General features: G+C 41.4%; 1 protein-coding gene across 5 annotated transcripts in view; it reads left to right on the top strand.

The window, feature by feature from the left end:
* Nucleotides 1-15661, top strand: part of HECTD4 (HECT domain E3 ubiquitin protein ligase 4) — a 107767-nt gene extending 92106 nt beyond the window's left edge. For 4 of the 5 annotated variants that reach the window (XM_054006906.1, XM_054006904.1, XM_054006905.1 and 1 more), the window contains exons 62-76: nucleotides 923-1130; nucleotides 2024-2247; nucleotides 2332-2483; nucleotides 2755-2861; nucleotides 3831-3954; nucleotides 4790-4980; nucleotides 5387-5533; nucleotides 6687-6806; nucleotides 6953-7108; nucleotides 8893-8996; nucleotides 9909-10130; nucleotides 11578-11744; nucleotides 12163-12358; nucleotides 13116-13338; nucleotides 14040-15661. In XM_054006906.1, coding sequence (XP_053862881.1) covers nucleotides 923-1130; nucleotides 2024-2247; nucleotides 2332-2483; nucleotides 2755-2861; nucleotides 3831-3954; nucleotides 4790-4980; nucleotides 5387-5533; nucleotides 6687-6806; nucleotides 6953-7108; nucleotides 8893-8996; nucleotides 9909-10130; nucleotides 11578-11744; nucleotides 12163-12358; nucleotides 13116-13338; nucleotides 14040-14176 — 2478 coding nt within the window. In that variant the 3' untranslated portion in view covers nucleotides 14177-15661. The remainder of the gene's footprint in view (nucleotides 1-922; nucleotides 1131-2023; nucleotides 2248-2331; nucleotides 2484-2754; nucleotides 2862-3830; nucleotides 3955-4789; nucleotides 4981-5386; nucleotides 5534-6686; nucleotides 6807-6952; nucleotides 7109-8892; nucleotides 8997-9908; nucleotides 10131-11577; nucleotides 11745-12162; nucleotides 12359-13115; nucleotides 13339-14039) is intronic. The other variant, XM_054006903.1, reaches the window with a different exon arrangement.
* Nucleotides 15662-18928: the final 3267 nt, after the last annotated feature.

Here is an 18928-nt window from a genome sequence, read left to right as displayed (position 1 = left end):
CAACAGTGTAAAGTCACTGCGGGTTTTTAGAGTCTATTACTTTAGTGACTTTAAGAATGTACTTGATTCCATCAGTATTATGGTTTGACATTGAATGGTTTTGAACTTTGTTGCCAAAAGGGTAGCATATGTGGGGTAACATCTGCTTGTTTAAAATTCTCCTTTCCAAAGGACTGCAAATGCTATTGAAAGTCTAGTGCTCCTAAATCCCACATTTGAAAAATCTCCCCCGGGCTTCCAGATGCTTTTGGTAACATCTGCCTCAAGTTTGTTGCAGCTTCAGAATTAGGCTTGTGTTTCAGCTCCTCTTACAGAAGGAAATATAGTTTACTCCAAAGGAATGTATTCAGCTGTCTTAATTTTTAATTGAGCCAAAGATATTAACATTGAAACAAACAAGCAATAGACTCTGTACAAGGAAATTGGTAACATAATCATGTTGAACCCTACACCTGGTCTGTAGCTACTCCAATAATGATGCATTACTGATATTCACAGCTTCCAAGAAAGTTAGGGAGATGGAACAATAGCTCTAGTTTCAAGGGCCAATTTTATGTAGATATTTTCTAAATACTGCACAGTTGAGGAGAACTGCAGGTGACCCTGAAACCTTCAAGTTGATCTAGAACTAACATTTTCTTATCTCAAGGCTTCTGAGAGTTGCCTCCAAACTTAAGAAATGGAATAGTCATTTCTCAGAGGCCTGTGTAATTAACCCAGGGTATGGTGGTTTCAAAGAACCCACTTCCTAGAGTGGATGTATTGCCAGGTGAATCTGAATTCTGGTATCAGAGGATTAATGTAGCACATGTGTAACGTTAAACCTCTGCAAGAAAAGAGAATGCAAGACTTAACCAATATAAATGACAGATAATTTGTTCCCCATCAGAATTCCTTGTAACTACTTTCGTTATTTATGCAGATAAGGTCACGAGCTAAAATAGAGAAAATCCGAGCCAGTTTATTTAACAGTAGTGATCTGATTGGTTTGTCAAGTCTGGATGGTGAAGATGAACTAATGGAAATGTCAACTGAGGAGATTTTAACTGTATCTACTGTAAATCAGAGTTTATTTGATACGCAAGGGAGCCCAGTCCTAGAAGACTATTTTAATGATAAATCGATAAAAGGTATGTATCTTTCATATCGGTAAATACCTTGTTTCCAGGTTTTATGCAGTGGTCACATTCTTCTCACTTACGCTGGTGTAAATGCAGAATAATTCATTGACAGACTGACTGACAATGGAAAAAATTGTTCTCGTATAAATTACTTGCCAATAGATTGGGGGGAGGGGATTTGTGACAATTAGAGTATTCAATCGCTAAAGCTGATCAGTCAGATAGTAAATACAATATTATTCATGATTAACTTATTTAATAGTCGACAGGAAAAAAATTGTGATTTTAACCCATTTACAAATATTATTAGACCAAACTATTCCTTGACTTGGACGGAGTTACGCTGGGGCAAATCCAGAGTAACTGAGCAGAATTTTACATCAATCAACGGTTAATTTTATTCTAACAATGTGATCAAAACCTCTTGAATCAAATCATAGAAAGCTATAGAAAATTATATCAGTTGGATGGGGCCTAAATTCTAAATGAGGGGGAGAAAAGATTAATCCAGGGCTGGGGGGGGGGGGGGGAGGGGAGAATTGGCCTCAGAGAATAATTAATTCAATTATTGACATAAACACTGTTGTGTACCTATGCAAATTGTGATGTGCACCCGGGGATCTGCTGGATAACTAAATCAATTGTTGATGTCACTCAAAATTACACCAACGTAGTGGATCAAAATAAATGGAAGGCACTGTCTGCAGTACCATCCATCGAACTTTAAAAATGTCATGACTGCTTTGTGTACTATTTTCTAAATTATTTGCTGTCTAGTATTTTAGAGCACAAGTTTTTTTTAAATAATATAGTGAATGAATAGAAACACGTCTTCCCAGTGTCTTAATTCTAAACTCTCTTTTCATGTTGGATTTGTACTGTATTGCAATTTTTTGTATTAGGTGAGAAATTGGTCCCAGGTGCTCGAGAAGTCCTCTCAGAAATATTTAAGAGCTGTGGTCACTCTGAACAAATGCTGAGCCTGACTCCAGCGAAACCCATTAAAGTTGCTGATATTTATCTGAGCAAAGAGCAAATAAATTCCCAGACTCCTGGAAACCTTCTCCATGTCTTCTTCACAAATGTCCGCCCACCAAAGAAGGTGCTGGAGGACCAACTCACTCAGGTAGCTGTGTGTAAAACACCTCTTTAATTACTCTCCTGGGGTAATTTGAAAATATTGGCTAATCATTCATTTCTCTTTTGGAAGATTTTAAGGAAATACGGTGTGTCCAAGCCTAAGTTTGACAAGAGCAAGTATAACAAGGCAGGCAAAGAGCAACATCCCGTGAAAGTTGTGAGCTCCAAACGTCCGGTTACTAAACCACCTGCAAAAGAAAAGTCTGTGCTCAATAGTGTCAGGTTAGTGCCTTGAACTTTTCTGCAGTCATAAAACAGCTGGCTTTTCTGCATGGAACTAGCTTTTTCTGGTCAGTGTTCTGACATACTGGTGTGCAGAAGATGATTTTAAAAGAAAATTTAAAAAAATCAAGAGGCGACCTAAAATAACTCATGGCTTTGAGGGCATAAATCATTTATTATGTTAAACAATATTTCGTATTTTAGACTGATACCACACTCAGTCATTTAAGGAAATGTACATTCTAACCAAAAAAATGTTTCTGTCCCATAGCAGAACAGCTTTAAGTGAGAAAAAACCTACTGTAAAGCCAAAATCTCCAGAGAAGGGCAAACCTGATGAGAAGGACCCAGAGAAGTCTCCTACAAAGAAACAAGAAGGTAGGGGCTGTCTAGAAATTCTTCTCATTCCTTTATCTCTGAAAACGTGTTATCTATCAAAGGGTAAAGATTTCAAACATGTAAAGTGGCCAGGTATTTCTAGACTAAAAATGAAAGACCACTTGTCTTTTTTTAAATGACGTTAATTTACACATTGTTGAAAAGATTAAACTAATGGCAAATGTTGGTCCAATTTCCACTCTCGCTTGTATCAGTGTGAATCTGGAGTCCCTGGGGTAAATGAGGGCAGAACTTGGCACATGATTATTATAGCTCCAGCGGCGTACTAAGCACTTGGGGCAGGGAACTAGTCTTCCTCTACATCCAAAGAGCTTAGGCTATAAAGGCAATGTGTAATGGAGACAGAATGTGATTGAACAATGGGACTTGCCCTGTGTTTGTGTTCCTCAGTTTTAGTGTGGAATTGGTTTCTTTGTAGTAAGACGTTTGTAATCTATTAAGCTGAAATAAAAGCTTCAGAAATGCAGCGTAGGTGGCATGGCAATCTCGGGTCTGGCACCGCCGGCAGGGGAATGGAGTGCAAGGCTCTCACTTGATATTCCACTCCCGGGCCAGAAAGACTTGAGAACAAGGGTTCGTTCTGTGGCTCCACCCTTCGGTTTTGGAAACGCATGGTCAGGTTAAAGGAGAGCTAGCATAGAGCTCCCTCTCAGGTAGAAATGCTCCGTGATGGAATTACAGGGATGGAGTCGTTAATAAGGGAGAAATGAACACTGAATTCAACCCTAGCAACCCTGATGTTTTCAGATTTTCTTCTGGGAAAGGCTGTCTTGGAGTTGTCTTTTGTGGAGAGGACAAGACCAGTGGGAAGCAGGCAGGGAGCTTGAGTTTCGGCTGTGAGTTGAGGGTAGCCAGACAAAAGCAAATACTCTGGAAATGAGCCTGCCTGATATACATTTTTTTTCTGGTAAGTTACTAATTGCTTGATCCTTGCGTCTCTGCTGTCAGTTCCAGAAGAGAAGTATTTGACACTGGATGGATTTCACAGATTTGTTGTTGATCGAGCCAAACAGGACATCCGTAGTGTCTGGAGAGCTATTTTGTCCTGTGGATATGATCTTCATTTTGAAAGGTGCGATACATGTTTTGTATAGAATTCAGTGCTTAATCTGAACGTGTTCGGAATGGATCAGTTCTACTCCAGCTAGTCTGACACTTCTTAATGCTCAGTACACTTCTGGACATGGCTACAATGCCTCAACATAGAATTGTTAAATAGTTTCTTAGAATGTTACTTAAGGGACTCAATTCATATTCAGCTGCCAGGATGAGTGTTGCTGGCTCCCACATGCTAGCTAGGAGGATCACACCTGAATTGTGGAAACCTGATTTAAACAAAATTAATTCATTTTGTCCCTCTTACTTCCAAAATCCATAATAAACTGATCTGTCAAAAACTGCACTGCCAGCTGTTGCCTGAACTGGCCTTCTCTGGCTTCGTGCCACATCAAACCTGCATTCTGTGCCTCATGGTATTGAAACTGCTTCGGGAGATTTCTCCACTTGTTTTGAAGGAGCCAGTACAGAGTAGAATGTTTAGTCATCATGTTACTTTCTTCCTTGTTACCATTTCAAAGCAGAGAAGTCCCTTAAATGGATTGATCCTCTTCCCTGGTATTGATCTGCAAATTGCCTGCCTGCTATATCCCACTCCCTTGTCTGCTTAAGAGCTTAGAGTGGAGAGTGCCCAGGGCAGTAAGTAAGCCTAGTAAGCAGGTAATGAAAGTCAGGCAAGGGGGGATGATAATGATTCGTTCTCCCTCATATCTGAAGCATTCTAATCTCTAGGCTAAAGGAGTTGTACTTAGGGAAAGGGAAAAGGAGAGACCTAAAGCCATCTGGCTTCTTGGTTAATACAGTCCAGGGGATCATTTGCATGTAACAGTTCTAATCCCCTTGTTCTTCAGGTGTGCCTGCATTGACGTGAGACACGCTCAGAAAGCATCCCGGAAGTGGGCTTTGGAAATGGACGTAGCCCTTGTGCAGTACATCAACCGACTCTGCCGCCATCTTGCAATTACCCCAGCACGACTGCACCCACATGAAGTTTACTTGGATCCAGCTGACGCAGCTGATCCCAGAGTCTCTTGTCTGCTGAGTATGCACAAATTGGGGGGTTTCTAGTTATTACTTCATACGCTTGTATTCCTCTTCAGTTCCTGGTTATAGATTGCTTTTGGATTCACTGTGAAACATGTAGTGAAGGGCTGTGAATTCAGCACTGGATTGACAGCCCTGGAAATTGAAGTCCTCTGGGTCACCACAGAAAAGGAACAGCATAAGCAATGGCAGTGCAGGCTTCCCCTACACAAAACCCTGTCAGTGTGTCTCTACCCTGGCCTGCAGGGGCTGCTGCTAATGGACATGAGGGTAGTTCGTTCTGCAGGGCCCACACAGTCTGTCGTCACTAGGTCACTATGCCAGAATGGGTGCCGGTGTGATGCGTTTGGGGACTCCTATCCTGTCCTTTAACTCTCTGTTTCTGAACTTTTCCCCCATCTTAGATGTTCCCATTGAAAGTCTACGTCTGCGTTTTGCACTGCTTCAGTCTCTGAACACCATGCTGGAGACCTTCTTCCTACCACTGGTGGAGCTGCGACAGACAGAAATGTACACTAATAGTATTGCTGCATTATTGCAAGAGGCCAAAGGTCAGTGTCTCTAGGACTGCATGAGTTCTGTGATGCTTGGGGGAAGTTAGCATGTTCTGGGGGTTCTCTAATTGGTAATGGTTGGAGAAAATATTAATTGACACTTACCTCGGAAATCGGAGAACTTTGTGGGGAGATAAAGAGTTGATCACCATACTGACAAAAGCTCCTTGACTTCGCTTCTCAACCAGCTAACCCAGTATGCTGACTGAATGGGGTGACTGTCTAAGAACAACGTGAGCACATGAGTAAGAGCTGTTGTTAGTGTTTTCCTGGATTAGAGAGAACCAACCAGAGCAGTGTTATGTTTCAAATTACCTTGCTGAAGTACGAGGAGGCTGCTGTATCTCACTACAAACATCAATATTTAGATTGTATGGTTGGCGGATGGAGACCGGCTGTTCTGTTTGTGTAGAATACCTAGCACAAGGGACGTTTGTCCTGCTTGGGGATTCCATGTGCTACCGCAATCTAAATAACAATAAGGTATGTCAGTCACAGGAGCATACAATATAGTGAAGGGTTCCAGAACCGGGGAGCCTGCTAACTTCCACAGACGTGATAGGCTTACAAAGATAGACGCCTTCATGAGAATCTCCAGTAATCCTAAAATGAGTAAAAGGTTTAGGCTATCCTAGCCAGACCAATCACTTCATTTACTCTGGAGAAATAGCTGATGCTGGGTCTTTGCTTCTACCCAACCAGAAAAGAGCACTTGCAAACCGAAGGTATGAAAGTTGAGTGTTCGCAGTCTCTGTCTGTGCGTAGCGTATGGATTTGGGGTGCCATGCGACACACTTATTTATATCCTCATCATCACCCTCAGAGCATGCCAGATTTCAGAAAACCATTTAGAAATGTGCTTTTCTATCCTATGTGCACAGCTTATGGTTTGGCTGACAGGAAATACTCCTCTAATATAAGAAATCTGTTGTACAGAAATGTTGTGATAAAGTATTTACTTGACATGTGTCTTCCAATAATATTAACTCTGAATACAAAAAGTGTCCAAAGGTTTGTTTGGGTTTGCCAGCTCTTAGACTGAGGCTTATAGAAGATTAAATCAGTCCCAAAATGTTGTTGTTCAGATGATTTCAGGAAGTAAAATGACAGAAGGACCAATGTAGACCTAACCAGGTATTTCTTTATTTAGGTTTAATCTTTTATGACACAAAGGTGACTGTAATGAATCGAGTGCTGAATGCCACAGTGCAAAGAACAGCAGATCATGCAGCCCCAGAAATCACTCTGGATCCATTAGAAATCGTGGGAGGTATGTGCATTATTTATTCTCTCTACAATTCATTTTCATTTACTGCCTGTGATTTCAAATTGGTCTTAAAATAACCAAGCTCACTCTCTTATGAACACCAAATACTCAAAGTAGATTCAATTTTTAAAGATGTTTCTTTTCAACAGGGGAGATCCGTTCTTCAGAGAATTCCTACTTCTGCCAGGCAGCTAGGCAGCTAGCCTGTGTGCCATCCTCTCAGCTCTGTGTTAAACTCGCCAGTGGTGGGGATCCCACATACGCCTTTAACATTCGCTTCACTGGAGAGGAGGTTCATGGAACAAGTAAGTTACGGTCTGACAGAATAGTAGTGACACCTGTAGCATTGGGCATGTTGATCAGAATGTACCCAAAGAAGGCAGGGAGAACTAATGCTAGAGAGGACTTGAGCTTGTAGTCTCTACTAGGACCAGGTTCCATAAAAGTTAATGACTGTTTAGACTGAATAAGTAGTACAGGGGCAGATCCCTAGTGACACTACAGTGATGCTCTACTTAAAAGAACGTTTGTTAGGTAAGAACTTTTTTTGTTAAATAACGACTGACTGTGATATGTCTCCTTTTCTCCCAACACTTTGTGTTTGATTTTTGAGTGCAACTTGGCTGGGACAGTGAGAGTACACTGGTCAGTTTCACTTTTTGTTTTTGCTTTTATTAACCCCATGTCACAATAGCTGAGTTGCAGACACTTCAGGGGAAAGGTTTAAATTAAGCCAATTTAAAAAAAAAAAAAAGGGTTCCCTTTTTTTTTTGAAGGAGAAAAACAAAAGCCTAAGTTTGGGGTCTAAGCTCTGTGATAGTTGTTTGGTTTATCTGAGTAGACATTTATATTACAAATCTTTCTGTGGAGACATGAAATGCGAGTCCCTGGTATGCTTTATTCTTATGCTAGAAAGAAATTGGGAAAACATCACATCTGAGGCCAACTAGTTTTCTGAACATACTGACTTTAGGGAGAGGCTTATCTAAATGACTTCATCACTAAACTTTGGCTTAGAGACACTTTCCCCAGTGCTACATACTGTTGGGTGGCATCTCCAAGAGATACTGGTATAAGAGCCAGGAGAAAGTTTCCTGTTTTACTGATTTGTTGCCATCCTCGGGGTACATGCAATTGCAAGGGAGGTTTAAAGAACAAACTATCTGAGAAAAGAAAATCGATTCCTGTTTGCTAGATTGATGCAATCTCCGTGTACTGATTCTAATGGGTCGTCTTAGGAGGTTAATGACAGGATATAGCACGGGAGATGGAAAAATGGAAATTCTAGTTCACACTTTCCCCACTACTGACTACTCAATTCGATCAAACTGCAGGAAGTTATTGGAGGTGCACAGAAATGTCATTAAAGAGCTGTTTGCAGTATCCCCTCAAAGTATTAGATCCAAATTTTCTTTTTAAGACACACAGTTATGATGAATAACAATACCTGTAAATAGATTAATGTGATGCATACTTAACTTGGTTTGCTTTAAGATTCTAGCAGTATTGCCTCATTGCATTTAACTATATTGTGAGCACACTGCCTGCATGTTCCATCACTATGAAAATATGAAGTATCAGAGGGGTAGCCGTGTTAATCTGTATCCACAAAAACAACGAGGAGTGGGTTTTTTACCCACAAAAGCTTATGCTCAAATAAATCTGTTAGTCTTTAAGGTGCCACCGGACTCCTCATTGTTTTTATGAAAATACGTTCCATCTTAATAAGGTTATGACTTCTCCTTGAAGTCTAAGCAGGTATTGCACCTCTCCAGATAACCTTAAATAAACAACTAGCGGTTGAAGGCAAGACCATTACTTGAGAATGCAGTGGAAAGCAATCCACTGAATGTTCTCTTCTGCAGTTAAACAACGGCAGTGGAGACATGCACATGAACAGGTTAGGGATGGCTGCCATCTTCCCCACTCTTGGTTATCCACCTATACACAATGAAACATGTTTCACCTGTAGAAATTGGAGTTACATGTTGATTTCATGGGGATAGTACACTGGACAAGAAGGCAACAGGAGCGAGGCCAGAGGCGGGGTGTGGTTTGTTCGAGTGAAAGCATTGCCTCTTTCTTTCAGGTGGTTCGTTTCGTCACTTCCTGTGGCAGGTCTGTAAGGAGTTACAGAGCTCCTCGCTTTCCCTGCTCTTGTTGTGCCCCAGCTCTGCAGTCAATAAGAATAAGGTACGAGATCCCCATGGGGAATTCATAAAAAAGTGCTTTCCTCGTACGAAGGACACTCGCGCTATTGGCGCTCAGTGACTAGGGCAGGATTAGAATGCTCTCAGTTGCTGACAACTGGGGGGGTGGGAGTTTCAAAGCGATGCATGTGGGAGTTAGCCATACAACTCCCATTAATGACTGGAGGGAATGTGTAGATGAGTTCCCTGCATGGTGTTTAGAAAATGTCCACAAGAAGTAAGGTGCTTGTCTGTCTGCTCCATGCTATAGTTCTGACCTTAGAACAAAGCTCATCTCCTCCAAAGCACCCTTTAAAGTGTTTGATTTCAAGATTGTCCCTTGTATTTCTTCATGAGAAGTTATTTATGGGCCAGATTCTGCCATTCTTACTCCACAAGTGTCCTCACTGAAATCAGTAGTGCTACTTGTGGAGTAAGACCCAACTCAATGTGAGTAAGGGTATTGGAATTTGGCCCCTATTTTGTGTGCTAGACATTTTACAGAAACAAGTAAAGCCATGGGCCCTGTCCCAGAGAGCTCAGTCACTGAGGCATGGTTCCTTCCCTGCAGTGCTGGGGCAGAGCAGACTGCATAAACATAAACACAATCCAGGTCTGTATGCAGACTACCGCAGGGCTGTTTAACACCTAGATGCTTTAGACCTTAAACTATTAAAACTAATACAAAAAAACTAGGCCAGCGTTTCCCAAACTTTTAAAAGCGGAGCTCCCTTCAACGCCCCAATGTGTTGTTAAGGGCCAACATTTATATATCTTCGGGCCCCATGCTTTGAGAAACTCTGTTCTCGGCAACTAATGTGGCTGAAAACCTCTTACCTGCCAATTCTTACTTCCTGAAAATATTCACCTCTGGCGTTTTCTCTAATCATTAAACGTTTGTGTTTGTTTTATTAAGGGGAAGTATATTCTGACACCTAGTCCTATAACCTATGCGGAAGAGCAGTTGCTTCATTTCTTTGGACAGCTGCTGGGCATTGCAGTTAGAGCTGACGTTCCTCTTCCACTGGATCTCTTATCCTCATTCTGGAAGACCTTAGTAGGAGAACCACTGGATCCAGATGTTGATCTCCAGGAAGCTGACATCCTTACCTACAACTATGTCAAAAAATTTGAAAATGTAATTTTTTCCCTCTTTGTCTTCTTTACCCATAGCCCTTGTGCACTGGGCCTTAGCTGCTGATAGCAAACCCTGCCGTAATTGTACTGCCTGAGGGCCTGATCCTTCAAACTCCTGTTAAAGGCCAGCACGGCTCCATGTGGGTGCAAAGCTTTGTCATCATGCATGAAACTGCAGGATGAGACCCTGAGTTTTAGTCATTTTACATCCCGTTGGCATGAGAAAGCCGCTCAATTAGACATTGCCATCCTGGGAGGGATGACCACGCTCTGCTTAAATTGAGACTAGGAACTTTTAACTTTTACAATTTATCTGTAGGTGCCACGATCAACTGTGTCAGGGCTTCCACATTAGGTAGCAACAGGTTTTACTCATTAGCCAGCAATTCAGTAATCTGGAGAAACCTAATGCTGTGAATCAGTTACATAACTCAGCCCTTAGCTCTTAGTTTCGAAACATTGCAGGCAGTAGGAGATCCCATGCACAAATGTTAGTACGGTGCTCAATTGTCAGCAGAACTATAAAACAGTAGTAGCTTTAAATTGTCTGTGAAATGCTCTTTAGTTTTTAAACTACTCTTTATAATATTCCCTTAAAAATGTGAAAACTAACATTGCTTTTCCTAATAACTTGGTGTTCTGTTTGGCAAATGTTAATTTCCCATAACCCCCTGTTTCTAATAGACATTTTAATTGTCCTTATGCACAGCACAAAGTGGCTGTTAGCACAGTAAAGGAAATGCAGCAATGTCTGTTCATTGGGCGGGCTCAGCAGTGGCTGGCACTATCTTTAAAACATTCTGTGAGTCACAGGGATAGTTTTAGGGTTTTTTTAAGCATAACCTCTAAGAGAGTCCCCAGCAGATCCTCACAGCTGGAATGCAGGTCAAATGACATGCTCGTTATCCTTCTTAAATATTTTACTTTATGCAGCATGTGAAATTTAATACCACATTCGTAATCTGTACAGTACTAAACTAGAATGCTGGCTTGCTCCTCGTACCCCGTGGACAAGTCGCCTTTCAGTGTCTGTGCCATAGTCATTGGATGATGTAAAATGTAATGGGGCCCTTTCATAGGCGCCGACTCTTTGGGTGCTTCGAGGCTGGAGCACCCATCGGAAAAAAATAGTGGGTGCTCAGCACCCACCAGCAGCCCCACTGATCAGCTCCTCCCCCTCCCTCCCAACATCTGCCTGGTGCGGATCAGCTGTTCACCGGTGTGCAGGAGGCGCTGGGGACAGAGGAGGCAGAACAGGGTGGGGCTTGTGGAAGGGGTGGAGTGAGAGGCGGGGCCTGTGACAGGGGCAGGGGTGAAGCACCCCTGGGGAAATGAGGAAGCCGGCGCCTGCCCTTTTACTCATTATGTTGGCATGATGTCTGAAGAGATTAACAAAAGCAAGGTACAGTAAAGTGCAAGTTACTAGATATTATCACGTGTCATCCTAGATAAACGATGAGACTGAACTGGAGGCCTTGTGTGCTGAAATTGCATCCCAGCACCTAGCCACAGAGAGCCCTGATTGTCCTAATAAACCATGCTGCAAGTTCACCTACCTGAGCATGACCGGCGAGGAGGTGGAGCTGTGTCCTAGAGGCAGGCACATTCCCGTCATGTGAGTAACACCATTGTTGGGAGGGTGTTTCACGAGGATAAATGTGATGGCTTTTCAACCATCAGCTAAATGGTGATGCTGCTGTAACATGGTGAAAGCTGGGAATACCAGTACCTTTGGCAGGAGCTGGGAACCTCCAGCATACGGCTGTTCATCTGTAAATAATGGAGGGTTGAGCCGTACTGCACAGTGACCACTTCCTAGTAGTCATAGCTGCATGTTGTGTGCGTGCACTCACAGCTATGAAAGCAAGGGGCATGCCCCAGGATCAGCTGCATGTGGGTTAAATTGGGAACAGATGGCATCAGAATGAATGACCAGAAGCCCCTGTTCGGGAACCCAGGAAATGGGATTGCAGCTTGTGATGGGGAGTAAGACTTTTCTTCTGACTCATTTCTTTCTGAATCCCTTATGTCAGCTGGGAGAATAAGGACATATATGCAACAGCAATCCGGAATCTGAGGCTGCATGAACTGCAGAATCCTGACTGCATGACGGCTGTGCGGGCTGGACTAGGGTCGATTATACCCCTGCAGCTTCTAACAACGCTGACTCCTCTAGAAATGGAGCTAAGGACATGTGGGTTACCTTACATTAACCTGGAGTTCCTGAAGGTATGTTGGGCTGAAGTCCCTTGGGAACGTACGTGTCTGAAGTTAGGGTAATGAATTGGTAAGCACCTTCTGGCATAGTTGCTTCTGTTTCAAGAAAAACTACAATTCTGTTTTTCAGGCAGGGCTTAAATTTGTTTAAAATCAGTATTTAAATGATCAAACTCTAAAAATGTCCACGTCACCAAACTCTATTCAATATCTGCCCCTTTGGCTAAGATTACATTAGCTGTTTAAAATTTCATAACGGGATATAGCAGGATAATTTCTGCAAACGTACTTTTTCAGAATTACTTGACCTTGGCCTTGAAGTATGTTAATATTCTGCTATAGGCAATGCACCACAAAGAGGGGTTGTTTTTTGGCTTCAGTTATCAAACACCTTTAACTCTTATTACAATATTGTGTGATCTCTTCACATGTGTTTGCCTTACAACAGCAGCCGCCTTGAGCTGGTATAGAACAGTGTACAAAACACAGCATGGAAGCGGGTCTGTGTAGCGGTCAGTCTGTTATAGAAGCAGTTGGGATAGAATGATATAAAATTCCAGGTACATCTCAATGCAACAGTTTGAGTGAATCGATTTCTAGTGGAACTTGTATTGGTAAAACTGATCAGTTAGGATACCCTGCTGTGTTTGATTTCCATTATCACTGGTGCTTTAAAATAAAAGTGATGGAAGACGTGAAAAGGAGAGTAATACACATCATGTTCTTCATCTGTATCTAATTTCACTGTCCTTCCCCTTCCCTCTGATAGGCACACACCATGTACCAGGTGGGGCTGATGGAAACAGACCAACATATTGAATTTTTCTGGGGTGCATTAGAAATGTTTACTCAAGAAGAACTCTGCAAATTCATCAAGTTTGCCTGCAACCAGGAACGAATCCCCTTTACATGTCCATGTAAAGATGGAGGGCCAGATACTGCACATGTCCCACCTTATCCCATGAAAATTGCACCCCCAGATGGAGCTGCAGGTATGTTGTTTACTGTACATTTGTATAAATAAAGTCAGCCTCTCGTACCTTGTGACCTTTTTTAGATTTGAAATCCTTACCGCCTTTTAAAACATTCTTTGTCGGACAGATTGAGGGCTTGTCCGCACAGTGGAGTAAAGTGCACTAACATGATACAGAGTGCTGTTTAACTTAGTGCACGCCAGCAGGGTCTGCACGGACCAGTTAACACACACGTTAGTGTCTTTTAGAAATCACACCCCATCGTGCGCATTACCCCACTGCGTAGACAAGGCTGCAGAAGAAAGCGCCTTGCAGTTAGGAACTGGTTGTACCTTTGACAAGAGAGATAATGTTTTTAAGCCACGCCCCAATAAGATGCTTCAAGCGAAAATAAATCTTCTCAAGACACCAAATACCTGCCCTTTGGCCGTCTACGCAGAGGCAGGGACCGTGGTGGAATTTCGTGATGTGGCTCCTGTGGTGCAGAATCTCTTTTCAAGTGACGATACTGTAGGCCAAGTGCTGGCCCCACCAAACTTAACAGTATAAATTCCATTGGGCTTTTTGGTGGGTCTCCTGAACCTAGAATTTCCAGGATTCCATTACTTTGATACGTGTTAATATCAACAGTGTGAAAATTACCTTCTTGGAAAAGAAACTTAACTAGAACTTCCAAGTGCAGAGCCTGTTAACAAGTCCTTCATGTGGTTCCTTTACAGGTTCCCCAGATTCTCGGTACATCCGTGTTGAAACATGTATGTTCATGATAAAGCTTCCTCAATATTCCTCTCTGGATATAATGCTAGAAAAGCTCCGGTATGCTGTTCACTACAGAGAGGATCCACTTAGCGGCTGAGTTGGGCAAGACCAAGACCAGGGATGCTTTTGGGAGGCTCGTTTCATGACTCTGCTCTGTTAGAACCCTGTGATTTACCTGCAAATACCTCCAGTGACAGTACATGAAGAATTGGAGACTAATTTATTTTCTGAACTTTTGTTCCCATTACAGTAATTACTGGAAGACTTACATTTTGTATTTGTAGATTTTGTGGTGGACTGGTTATTTTGCTGCCTTGTTTGTGGAATATTTGTAGGATAGTTTAGTACAGAACAGTTTGATGTGTATAATTTAATTTTAAAAGATCTTTGAACATGTACATTTCTAATTTTGTAATTTAAAATTGTGTTGCCCATCCAAACACAACAAACTTGGCTATTCTGAGGTTGAGAGCTCAGATCTAAATGATTAGAGCTCATTCTCCCTCTAAAACATTTCTGAGTACAAAAATGTGATTTTTTTTAAATTAATTTTCACATTTTCCATAAAATCAGAACAACATCCCTCTCATATGAAAGCTGAGAGTTTGTTTTCTGTACTCGATACACTGAACTTCCAGCGCGCGCACACCACACACACACACACGGGTTTTGTAACAGAAAATAGGTTTCCCAATTACAGGTGTTTACATACCCTGAAATGTTCTTGATTAACTATTTAAATACAAATCAGACACATTGGTAACTGCCACAGTAAATTTCAATGTTTTATTTTCAAACTTTCCTCTTCAGAACAGTGAAGAATATGATACAGTTAAGTCCTAATCAAGACATTCCTGGATTGATACTGAACCTACTAACAAAAATTCCTTCACTGATCTTTGATTTTTTGGAAGAAAGAGGGGGTTCTCTCTATGGTGTATAAAATACCACATTCCATGTTTAAAATATTAACCAGTCAGTGATTAAAGCACCTGTACTTTGTTTTTTGTACTCAAAAATGATTTATCTAAAAGGAAGCAAATTATCCTAAAAATGTGACACCTAGAAGGGGGACAAAGACACACAGTGGCTGAATTGAAGATGTAGCTTCTATTTTATATAGAAAGATAATGGTGGAATACCGGGAGGTGACAATTCTGTATGTTAAACTGTTGTATGTTATGGAATGTGTTCTGCAGCGATAAAACACACCACATCTATCTTCCTTCACTAATGCAAACAAGTGTTGCCCTCTATTGGGTGTATTTAAAGTGAGGCATCACTTCATAAACCATTTAGAACTGAACTCATATGAAAAACCTATTTGTGCTCAAGAACCGAAGAGAACACTGAAATTACTGCTGTACTTCTTGGCTCAGTACTATATGTAAGTTAAGTGCCAGTACTGAGCTACAGATTAGTCATTTTCCTGCTGGTGCACATCTAACCACAGAAAGGTCTATGACTCTGTGTGTGTGACTGTACTTTAAGGTTGGTATTACGTGTCTCTTTAGAAGACAGACATACACTAATTGTTTGGCTTGTCAGTTGTAATGGGAATTGAAAAGCTGTATTTTTTGTATATTATTGTGAATATTGGGAATTATTATGTGTGTGATATGTTTGGAGAGCAGGATGTGTGAGAACAGAGAAAGCCACTAAGTGTGAATGGAAAGGTGTGTTTGTAACAGCTGTAGTAGTAGTAGTTGGCATACAATGGCTCCAAATCCTTTTGTTAGGAGAACTGTCACCATTCTATAGCATTCCCCTCCCCCTCTCCTCTGAGAAACATATAGGAATAATATATATTCTTGAATCTTGTCCACTTTCTGGTAGAAGCATAGATGTAGATGAAATATCATTCCCAGTAAGGCAAACATGTGTAAAGTTTACCCAGACCAGAGGAAAACTAAGCACAATATGTTGCTTGAAATGCTTTAGTCCCATCTAAAAAGTGCATTCTCAAACAGCTGCTGAGCAAGGGGAACATGAAGAATGTCATCTGAGTTTCAGAGCAGAACTACTTTTCCTGACAATTAAATGCTGTGGTTTTCTTTCTGGGTTTGAATAGCATTTTTGTACTGTTTAAGTATCTCCTTTCAAACCCCTAACAACTTGAGTAGACTCAAAATTCAGTCAAATGCCTCCCTGGTAGGGGTTTGAGGACTGTGGTATGCCAATCCTTTCCTAAGATATGATTACAGCTGTGAGTAAGATAACTGCTGCTAATGTTTCTGCTTCTCCTTCCAGAAAGCACATGTGAGTAAAGCATCTCCACACCATGGCCCTGAAATGTGTGCTGTAAAGTTACTTGATCTCTTATTTATTATAGTTATTTATGGTTGCATTTAACAAACTTTTAGTCAATGCTGTTTACACCCTGCTGTGTAAATGAAGCTTCTTCCTACAGGAAAAATGTGTCAACAATAAATAACCTTCATCTACTTCTGCCTGAGTTGAAGAATGGTGTGGTCCCTTGGTAGGAAGAACAGGTTAAAGGAATGAAGTGCTGCTCTGGCTTCAGTGATAATGACCTTAAACTAAAGCTTTTCTAATCCTGGTTATTTCCTTGTGCTCAAAGTGAACCTAGCAGTCCCTGGAGGAAGCCTGTCTTTCTAAGCAAACCTTGGTTTGTGATTTTTTTATTTTACTTGGATACTCATTCAGAATGTAAAATTACACAGCAGTGGGAAACAGTCAGGTATTTATTCTAGTAAGGTGTCCAGCTTGGTACCATACACAGCATTAATGAGTCTAAACATCCATCTCTAGATGTATTTTGTGTTATTACTTGAGGCTGGATATAGAAAACCTGCCTGTGAAGTTGCATCTTCTGAGAGAATTAAAACTACTAGAAATTCTTCTTTAAACCCCACTTCTATGGGCTAATATTCTTTATATTTCTTTGCAGCTGGGCTGTAAGTATTTTTTACAATAGGGAAAGGCAAGTCCAGACACTGGTAATGTTTCTCTTGCACAGGAAGAATGCAGTGCATCTCCTGCAGAGAAAACCCATGTGGCAGCTCAGTTTGTTAATTTATTCCATGTTTTCACCCTACAATTTCCCCATGAATAAGGTATCCTATTAGACCTCATCATCTAGAGAACAAGAGAGATGCAGCCATAGTATTCTGCCCCAGAAACTACCATTGCCAGGTTGATTGCCACTTGTTTTAATTCCTTTAGTTGGCTTCTCTTGTGTTTAATAAATGCTTACTTTGGGTGGAAACATCCCAACAGTGTCTTTATTTGTAAAGAGATGTGAGTTCTCTGCTTCTTCAGGCTTCAGTTACATTGCTTGCTGCTGGCAGAAGCAACTTACTTAATATCAAGGATGTTATGGGACTTTTCTAAGGAAAAACCTTTGACACAACTACCTCCCTGACACTGACTGAGCCCTCCTTCTCAGGGAGAACATTGAATGGCACCAGTACAGACTTGTCCCCGGGCAAGCCCTTGTGTGACTGCAGAGTAACATCCGGTGTGGACAATGGTGCCTTGCAGTGAAAGTCCTGCAGCAACAGCTGCCAGAGGGGATGTTACTGAGCAATAAGCAGCTCATCTGCTATACACTCCACTCAGCAGTTTGACTGTGGGGCTTGTCTACACAGCACTGGTTGGCACCAGGTCCCATTCCATTACTGAACTACAACTGCTTTAAGAAAGCACTCCTCCTTAGGCAGTTTTCCCATTTTATAGGGGTGCAACTTCCTTCCTAAAGGGAGTACTTTCATTTATCCTTATTTAATTTCAACCTGTTTACTTCAGACCATTTCAAATTTTAATCCTGTCCTTCAAAGTACTTGCAACCCCTCCTAGCTTGGTATTGTCCACAAACTTTAGAAGTGTACTCTATGCCTTTATCTAAATCATTGAAGATATTGAACAGAACTGGAACTGATCCCTGCAGGACTCCACTCATTATGCCCTTCCAGCATGACTGAACCACTAGTAACTACTCTCTGGGAAACTCTCTTATCAGATCCTCAAGATGGGATGCATAGATAAAACAGTCAAATGAAAAAAGTCCCATTCAATTACATCATGTAATGGCAGACAGCTAAAAAGTGACAGGCTTTTAAAGTGCTTATATACCAGTGCTAGCAGTCTAAATAATAAGATTGGTGAACTAGAGTGCCTCGTATTAAATTAGGATAGTGATAGAATAGGCATCACAAATTTGGTAGAATGAGGATAATCAATGGGACACCATAATACTAGGGTACAAAATATATCTGAAGGATAGAACAGGTTGTGCTGGTGGGGGAGTGGCACTATATGTAAAAAAGCATAGAATCAAATGAAGTAAAAAATTTAAATTAACCAAACTGTAGCATAGAATCTCTATGGATAGTAATTCCATGCTCTGATAGGAATATAGCAGTAGGGATAGAGTACAGACCAGGATGGTGAAAGTGACTGTGAGATGCTCAGGGAGATTAGGCTATTAAAATAAAAAACTGAATAATAATGGGGGATTTCAATTATCCCCCATATTGGCTGGGTACATGTCACCTCAGGAAGGGATGCAGAGATAAAGTTTCTTAACACCTTAAATGACTGCTTCTTGGAGCAGCTACTCCTGGAACCCACAAGAGGAGAGGCAATTCTTGATTTAGCCTTAAGTGGAGCACAGGATCTGGTCCAAGAGGTGAATAGAGCTGCACCGCTTGGCAATAGTGACCATAATATAATTAAACATCCCTGTGGCAGGGAAAACACCACAGCAGCCCAACACTAGCATTTCATTTCAGAAAGGGGAACTACACAAAAATGAGGAGGTTAGTGAAAAATTAAAAGGCACAGCACCAAAAGTAAAATCCCTGCAAGCTGCTGGAAACTTTTAAAG

Source organism: Malaclemys terrapin, chromosome 16 (genome assembly GCF_027887155.1).
Source record: "Malaclemys terrapin pileata isolate rMalTer1 chromosome 16, rMalTer1.hap1, whole genome shotgun sequence".
NCBI classification, from domain to species: Eukaryota; Metazoa; Chordata; order Testudines; family Emydidae; genus Malaclemys; species Malaclemys terrapin.
The sequence above is the reverse complement of the archived record's forward strand: the minus strand, read 5'-3'. Positions and strand labels throughout refer to the sequence as shown.